The sequence below is a fragment of the Pieris napi genome, chromosome 17 (assembly GCF_905475465.1).
Source record: "Pieris napi chromosome 17, ilPieNapi1.2, whole genome shotgun sequence".
NCBI classification, from domain to species: Eukaryota; Metazoa; Arthropoda; class Insecta; order Lepidoptera; family Pieridae; genus Pieris; species Pieris napi.
Window position 1 is genome coordinate 10,812,310 of NC_062250.1, and position 9,505 is coordinate 10,821,814.

The window sequence follows — 9,505 nt, forward strand, 5'->3', positions numbered from 1 at the left end:
TTTTCAAATTATTTTTTGCAATGGCGATAATTTGTCTTTATTTAAAAAAAAGCAAAACATTGTTAATCTATATTGGTTTCTGAGCCAAAAGGACAAGAATCTACCGTTTCTATAAAGAAAAAAATCGTTTCCATGGATACGTTTGACATACTTAAGCAAATTAAAATAACGGCGGGTTACATGAAAGTCCTATATACGCCTTATTAATTTTAAAATGTTCTGAGCCTTTTTCAGTATTAAATAAAAGATATAAGTAGAAATTGCGGTTAATGAAATCCTATATATTTACTCAATTAAAAATATAATTACGAAAGAATTCGTTATGATGAATTCTGAAGTTACCAAGTTTCTAGTTTCTTTCAATGGTCAAATAGAGCATATTAAATTTCCTGCAGGTGTTTTTGATAATCAACTTTATATACAATATGATATCGTGTGGGGTCCAGATTGGGACCCTATATCTGGACTGTGTTCTGGAACCAGTCAACTTGCCACATCTGGAAGTGATCCTGAAAAAGTAATATTTAATTTGCCATTAGATATTGTATTTGGCAGTACCAATGTATATGGTTGTAAGTATTGTTCCTGTTTGGAAAAAAGTTGTATTTTAAGCAAATCATTTTAATGATTACCCATAGGTTTTAAAATATCTACATGTATTAATGAAAACTATGTTTCAGGGCCCCAATTAATTGTGACAGTAAGAGCTAAGAGTTTCTTCATGGGCGACACTCTCCGAGGATATGCTGTCTTTTTACTACCACCAATAACTGGATCCCATGAGTTAAAGTCATCCTTAATACAACCTCGGTCAGCAACAGTTTTGGGAGAATGGTTATCATGGCTGACAGGGAGACATCCTGAATTGGCTGACCCAAAAATGCTAGCAAATGGAAAAGATAACTATTGTGAGATTCTTTCTAAAGTACAATTTGACTGTTAGTAAAGAACTAGTTAGTAAGTGATCAGATTCTGGGTTAAATTTGCAAATTATAATTGTTTACTTTGATTATCACATAGGATTAATCACACTTTGAAGAATGATTATTAGAACAAATGCATTAATGTAGCATGCACATTGTATGTTGCATATTGTACCTTATATTTTTTTTTTATTATTTATTCAATTATAACTTAAGTAGCAAAAATTTATTACATAATTAAGAATGAGAATAATATTTAGTTTAATTACAGTATTGCGGACAGAGTCATATGGAAGTGTTACATTGAAAATTTCAATGCTGTCAAAGGATTTAAGGAAACTTGGTTATGACAACCAGCCACCAACTTTGAAAAATTATGTTGCTTAACATTTGCTTTGGACGTCCATATTAGGTGAGAACCTGTCTAAATATATATCTTCCTATTATATCTTCTTATCTACGTATAATGTGATACATACAAACTGCTAATTTATTTATTAAAGTACACCACATCATTTATAATACTTTTTCTACAGTATAAGTGTACATTACACGACAGTAAACACAAATTTTATAAAAAAATAATAATTTATTATATGTAATATAATATAATACATGTATTTACAATCAAGTATACAGTATTTATAATTTTCTTAACGTACAAAGTAATAATAAAAATAATCAAAAATTATAAAAAAGAAAATATAAACAAATTTAAAAAGTTTGGTCCCAGTGGCAGTGTACCTGTAACGCTGGCAGCATTTCCTCACTGTATTGCGATACTTATTCGTTGAGCCAGGAAAGCACCAGCTCTGGGGTCACCGGTAGGTACTATCTACCAGGCGCCAACTTAAATCTTTATTAAGCGCTTGTGCACTTGAACCCCACAGCCCAAGAGTCTCTACTCCAAAGGGAACAAAATAATTATTAATTATAAACACTTTCAAAATAGAGAAGGAACATTATTATGTTTTCATTTCAAGTGACTGAAATATAACATTTTAAAGAGGGCTCAATGCTGCTAAAATACACGAAATACTCGATAATCTAATAATAATAATGATAATCGAGAGGTACGACTCCAACTATTCAAAATTCGAGTGTACTTCTCCCTCAAGGGCCGGCAACTCACCCACTAAAAATGGGTATCTATGGGCTGCGATGCCCTTTTTGGGCGTCCCTCGTTTGTATTATATAAAAAAAAATCTAACAAAAATATTTTTTATATTTGAACGTTTACTTCCTGAGATTAGGCTTTTAAACACAACTTTTCAACTTGCTAATTAATGTAGGTATTGGTTGTGGGAGTGTAGAGCTATAATAAAGTAATGCCATTGTTCATAAAGTTAAAAGCCTGTATTAGATACTACGACCCACAGCTGTGTATTTTAATCACTCAAGTTTTCTTAGTTTGAATAAGCATGGCGATTTAGACATTTTTATATGCCCGCAGAGTTGTTCACAGTAGCGATATTGTGTATTTTCGACATTATCGTTTTGGCTCAGCACTGTAAAGATGGTGTAGCTTCTAACTAACTTATATAAGGTTAATTTTACGCCATTACACAAATCTTTACATAAAATTAAGTACATAATAATTTAATGGATTGGTAACAATAGAATCATTTTAATCCAACAATCTATATCTATCAAAGAAAGCAATAAACTAAAATTAGTTAAGAAACACTTAGGGTAGTGTATCTTATACAATAATTATAAAAACTTATGGTACAGATAGCGGCAAACTTCTTGAGCATTAATCAAGAGAGTGGGGGAAAGTTTGCGCATCGCGGGACACAAACGTCAACTGATTTACCAATCACGCGATAGACACGTCACTCTCCCGCCGGGCCCCCTCCCAGTGATAGGTACCTAATAATCGCTTCTGCGCAGGCAAGGATATTTGTTCAAGATGGTTGCCGGAACTCCGATGTTAGAGCTCTTTTTGCAGTCACAATAGAGGCGAACAGGTCAATATCAACAGTTCAATTGATAAACTTACCCGCCGCCCTAACCATTAAGCTTAAGCTTTTTTTTAATTGGAGTTGACTTTAGGTGTATACAATAGGTGTATGTTTTTAACGTCCTATATTACGCGGCTGAGACCACCGCGTACACTCCTCCAGTATTTGCACCACACTACAAGCAGCTCGGTGTTGGCTCTCGTCGAACGATGTTATGCATTTACGACCTAATAATCTTCTTTAATAAAATACCACAGGCTCTTTTAATAAATTTAAGAAATGTATAAAAGAAAAGCTGTGTAAAAAGGCTTACTATAAAGTTAACGATTATCTCGTTGATGAAAGGGCCTGGGACTAGTGCTAGATATTTTTTTAGAAATAAGTGTTGTTTCATGTTTTGCTATTTTAAAAGAGTACCTACCGAGAGTTTTTTACGCCGGTTTTTTCTCTTGGCCTACACCCTCTCTTTGCCGATGAGTAGGAATGCCTACAGATTCAAATTTAATGACGTGGAATAAGTGATACCTGTATCTTATGTTCCATAATAAGCATATTTTATTTTTTTATAGAAAAAAACAAATGATCACGAATTAGATACGTTAAATATTATCAAATCTGAGGCATTTTAGGCGTCTGTAGCGCCACTGGTTTTAACTAAAAACAATATCGTGTATAATTTGTAGTTGACTCGCCCTGCCCCGCGGTTTCATCTGTATTAATTGAGGGTAATTCTTCAATAACTAGATTATCTGACACGATTTTTTTTTTCAATTCGTGTCAACATGTAAAGTATATTATCAGTACAATATCGTCCTAGATTTGAGTTCAATTGATATCAATGTCGATTATGTACGCGATGTGCCCCTATGTATAGTTTGATGAGTTGTAAATAACACTGTAGCCTTCAATTATGACAGTAACTATGTGTTATTATAATAATTTACCATAGAGCTTGGATATTATTAATTGCATAGTAGACTCCGAAATATGATAATGTTTTTTTAATTTTAATAGTAATTAAAGGGCACTTATTCAGAAACCAAGCGCTAATTCTCTCGCGTCAAAAATTTATATTTAGATGCTAGACTTGAATAAATAAAAAATGAAAATAAAATATGTTTATTATGGAACATAAGATACAGGTATCACTTATACCACGTCATTAAATTTTAATCTGTAGGCATCCCTACTCATCGGCAATGAAGAGAGGGTGTAGGCCGAGAGAAAAAGCGGGCGTTAAAAACTCTCGGTACTCTTTTAAAATAGCAAATCATCAAACAACACTTATTTTAAAACAAATATCGCAAATTAGAAGTAGCCTGTCTAGCAATAGTCCTAGGCCCTTTTATCAACTAGATAATCGTTAACTTTATAGTAAGCCTTTTGACACAGCTTTTCTTTAATACATTTCTTAAATTTATTAAAAGGCAGAAATATAAGAGCCTCTGGGATTTTATTAAAGAAGAGTATCCCTTTTCCCAAAAAAGAATGACTAACTTTAGATAGTCTAGTACGGGGAAATTGCAGCCTGCGTTTCTTCCGAGTAACATTGTGTATGTTCTATTCTAGTAAACTTATCACTATTTTTATATACATACATAATATTTTCATAAATATATTGCGAGGGAAAGGTAAGTATATTCATTTCCTTGAATTTATCTCTCAAAGATTCCTTACATTTTAAATTATAGATTGCACGAATAGCCCTCTTCTGCAGGATGAAAATAGTTTCGACATCAGCAGCATGACCCCATAATAATAAGCCATTGGGGAAAGATTTAGAAACGAGACATGACTATGAGGCTCCCATATGCCAAAAAATTGGTGTTCATACATAGCGTCTAATCTCAACTCTGATAGTATATAAACAAACCTACACTTTACTATCAATCGCTATTTCCGTTTTTATCTCAAATGTTATCTTTTGTAGTAGTATAACTATTTCAAGTACCTACTTAAGTCAAATTTTATATAATATTATTTTTATTTATTCACATTTTATTGCATTATGAGTTATAGCTTCAGCGACTATGCCCCTAAGGTCATAGTTTCGAGCGGCTGAACTATGGACCAGTTCTCGTTCGTACGGTGAAGGAAAAGATCGTTAGACAACCTTCATGCGTTAAACCTAAAAAATTACGGCCTGTCAGGCATAGAAGGCTGAGTATCTGCTTGCCCAATAGAAAATTTTTGGAAGCCCATAGCTATAGCTTACGCTCTTTACGCGATCCTTGGAATCCTATCTCATAACTCTTCTTGGCGGAATCCTTTAAGGTCTCTTCAGTGAGACTATGGAATTCACTTCCCGGCCCTATTCGCGTAGCTCCTTCTCTTACTTTAAATCTCTTCTGAACAAACGTTACTTGCCCACATCGTATCCCTAACTTTTATACTATGATGATTTGAGAGTGATCTTAAATTATCATGATGTGTGCTTTGGTTTTTTTTGTTCCAGATTTATTGTTTAAATAACTATATGTTTTATGTATTTTTGCTGACCTTATCTAATTTAATTGTTTGTCACAGTGGTTGCCTGGAAGAGCTTACTCGAAAGCGATAAGGCCGCCAGTTGCCCTCCTTTTCATTTAATTATGTCAATTGTATGCAACGAAGTGTTAATAAATAAATAAAACAAATGATCACGTATCAGATATACAGAACTCTCGTATATGTTGTCTCGTAGATTAGCTCGTTGTAGTAATCAAGTGAAAATCACCCTTTTCAAGGCGTTTTGTCAAAACTTTATACTGTAGGGTCGCTAACTGCCATGCGTGTTCAATACTATAATGCTTTAGGATGCTCTTGGGACTGCCTCGTTTCTGTAGTGCATTGGAGATCTTCGCCCAAGCCCGTACAAAAGATTTCTGGGCTATTATTAGAATTAAACCAGGATCTCTGTTGAACCGGGTACGGGGCTGTCGGAACAGCACCTTGAAGACTGTGGCAGATGACCTGTCTTCGCCTATCAATCGATATGAACCGAAAAGTGTATGCACAGACTTTTTCATGAGATTTTTAATAATAATATACTGACACTAGTATGTAAGTTTATACTAACATAATGATGGATTATTTTATCTGAACAAATAAATAAATAAATTATATCTCTCACGATCTCATGGATGAGAGTCGGGCGCTGAAGCCACTAGGCCAACAGTGCTCATTATGAACCTAATACGAAACTACCATTGTGTGTAAAACCAGAGATAAGTTGATATTTTTGGAAACGTGTTTTGTCTTTCGACTTTTTTGCAAACATTTGCATAACCCGTTCACCTTTAATCGTCGACCGAGATCTAATTAACACAATTTGAATAAGCCTTATTGAGATTACTCGCGGCTTTGTTTGCTTTTCGCAGTCGTCTGGAAGATAATGTTCCGAAAAGCTAAGGGCTAATGTTTTGGGTAGGGCTAAGCAGTATTTCAATGAGATACAACGTATGCTGTTTTACAGGACCTACGACCTCATATAAAATAAAAATGTGTTAATTCATTATAAGTACATAATATGTATTACAATGTGTAAGATTTGGGAAGGCTTTTAAGTTAAAAATACCTTTCAGCGTCAGGGTTCCCAGCTCTTCCATAACAAACTTAACTATAAATTCCTTAAAATATCACTACATAGTATAAAACAAAGTCGCTTTCTCTGTCCCTATTTCCCTTTGTATGCTTAAATCTTTGAAACTGCACAACGGATTTTGATGCGGTTTTTTTTAATAGATAGAGTGATTCAAGAGGAAGGTTTATATGTATAATAACATCCATTAAATAGTGGAGAAGTACTGTTATTTTTGAGGTTTCTAATGTGATGTCGTAAATAATTACATTTTTTCCGCTTACATTGCAAACGCAGGCTGAACCCTACGAGTTTTATCAAAATAATGTACTAAGTATTGTACACATTGAAAAGGTCTACAGAAAAGTCCGTGATGGTATATGTCTATCTCTTATGGATAACCCACAATAACTTTTTTTTGTCATTTACTTTTTACGACAAATAATGGCTAATTTTCGAAGCGATTTTAACCAATACAGCATTAATCCTTAACCAATTAAATACCTTGAATACATTGTTCATTTAATATAGATCTATATGGCCCTTTACACCGTATGATTTAAGTGAATATTTTCGAAGATATTACAGATTTAAAAATTGCGGGACGTAGCGTTTGCGGCGGTACCGGCCGGCCGCACAGTTTTTCTGTAGTGTATTTAGTATCAGCATTGCACCCGTGCGAAGCCGGGGCGGGTCGCTAGTATTTATATAAAATTTAATTACATCTTTTGTTTTATTCATTTTTGTTTTTCCAACTGTTTTCAACACGCCTGAGTGCATGAGTGAGTGTGTGGGTGTATGTTACTGAATGGGTAAGTGTGTGGGTGCAAATGTGTAAGTGAGTGAGTGAGTCAGTGAGTGAATGAAAAAAGTGTGTAACTACATATTAGGTCTCAAAAGCATCTCTAACACTGCGTAAGGTGTGTTCATAAGTCAGTCCTTTAGTCGTATTTTTAGATTGTAGACGGTGAGCGGGTAGATAGATATGACATATAGAAAACTGCTCACACCTCTTGGCTGCTGGTCCCAAATACCAGCTTTTTCCTTCTGACCAAATTCACCGAAAGGCTTGTCGACTTGTCAATCTCCAACGTATTGCTGATGGATTTGATTCTCTCTCTTTACGCAGACGTTGCGTCGTTATGTGTATTATATGAAGTGTACTATGGAGAGTGTAAATTAATCAATAAACCTTTATATACATTTGTCGATTCATTAAATAATCCTAATCCTTGGAATTCATTTGCTCAAGTTTCTTGTCAGTTCTTCCTGCCCGCTCTACGCCCTTGACTTTCGAACTGGTAGTAAATGTAAATTTAGAATCAATTATATCTATTATCTATTATATCATCTTTTCTGTTGACGTTCATAAGTGTACTTGGTCACTTACCTATATATAATATAAAAAAACACAAACGTACTATAAGCTTCAATTAGTTTGATTGGTGGGTTCTGTTTATTTCTTTGTAATGACATCGTTTGTAAAACAATGGCTGAAACATTTGAAAAGAATACGTGATAATACATGAAAAGAACCTCTTTTAAAAGTCAAACAAAGGAAAATAATTATTCTACATTTACTAAGTACCCTTATCTTACTCAGTATCCTTGAGGTTTACCTAATTGCTTTCAATTATTGCCTGCCATTGACTTACATATAAACACGATAAAATAATCTAACATTGTTTTTTTATGCTCGTAAGCCTGAAATTGTAACCATTTCTGATAATATCAAGCAGTGGCGTAGCTACCTAGGGGCTAGGCGGGGCAGTGCCCCGGGGCCCTCAAGCTCAGGGGGCCCTCAAATCCTTACCAGAAATCTCGATCGAACTGAAATTTTGGAAGTTTCTCCCATTTTCAAAATAAATATGACAGGTTGCTTATCCAGTAGCTTAGCATTTTTAAAGTATTTGTATATTTTTATTTGATAAAACCTAATCAGTTTACACAACAGGGGGCCCCATATTTCAATTTGCCCCAGGGCCCTTGGTTGCCTAGCTACGCCACTGATATCAAGATGTGATGAAGCAGTGTTGGCCTAGTGGCTTGAGCATGCCTCTTTAATTCATGACTGGTTCAATCCCAGCTGTGCACCGATGGACTCTAGGTACTCGTATGGTAAATAATAACATAGTCGTTGTTTAGTATATACGCTGAAATCGCTAACAAAGTAGCATTGCTTAGGTGAATTTATTAATCAGAATATCACATCTATGACGGTGCTCCGAAATACAAGCTTCCTTTTGAAGAAAGTCAGCGAAGAGCTTGTCAAATTGTCAATCTCCAATATACTTATTACTGATTTTCTCTTTGACATTGTTTCTCTATGCGTATTCTACAAATTGTACTATGGAGAGTGATCTGAAGTTGTTTGGATTGATCCCTCCTGGCTCGAATCATAACCGTACGACTCGTATTAACTGAAAATTTCATCCGCATCTCCTTCATGAATTGCCCTCAAATTGACAAATAGATTTTGTAATAAAAAAAGGAGTAATAATAATAGTGGTTACCTGGAAGAGATCGCTCGAAAGCGATAAGGCCGCCAGTTTCCCTGCTTTTTCTTAAATTTTTGTAATTTTACTGTATATCTGTACATGCAACGAAGTTTTAATAAAAAAAAATAAAAATAACAATAATATCAACGAAAATTGTAAAGCAAAAAAGGAAATTTTTCACTTTTTACTTATACGTTTTGAATTTTTCTTTATATAATAAAAAGTCACATACTCGTAGTTTTAGGCATAGCGATTTGCTACAAAATATGTATTCACAAATATAAGATAGATATTAGATAGAAGAATTATATAGCCAAAAACGTATTTTTATACCCCTTTTTTCAAGATGGCGGTCGGGGGACAAGGTCGACAACCCCACAAACTTGGGTTTAAGCTTGTATTGACCCCCCCTACATCTATATATATAAAAATGAAACCCGTTTTCCGTTGTCACGACATAACATGAAAACGGCTTGACCGATTTGGCCAATTCTTTTTTTATAATATTTTTTGAAGTACGAGGATGGTTCTTACGGAGAGAAAAATTAAAAGAATTGAGTG

At 34.4% G+C, this 9,505-nt stretch overlaps 1 protein-coding gene across 1 annotated transcript; it reads left to right on the forward strand.

Moving 5' to 3' along the window:
- Nucleotides 1-105: 105 nt before the first annotated feature.
- Nucleotides 106-1,329, forward strand: LOC125057897 (B9 domain-containing protein 1). The gene is made up of 3 exons (XM_047661836.1): nucleotides 106-572; nucleotides 681-908; nucleotides 1,195-1,329. The coding sequence occupies exons 1-3, from the start codon at nucleotides 323-325 to the stop codon at nucleotides 1,308-1,310; spliced, it is 594 nt and encodes a 197-aa protein (XP_047517792.1). The 5' UTR covers nucleotides 106-322; the 3' UTR covers nucleotides 1,311-1,329.
- Nucleotides 1,330-9,505: the final 8,176 nt, after the last annotated feature.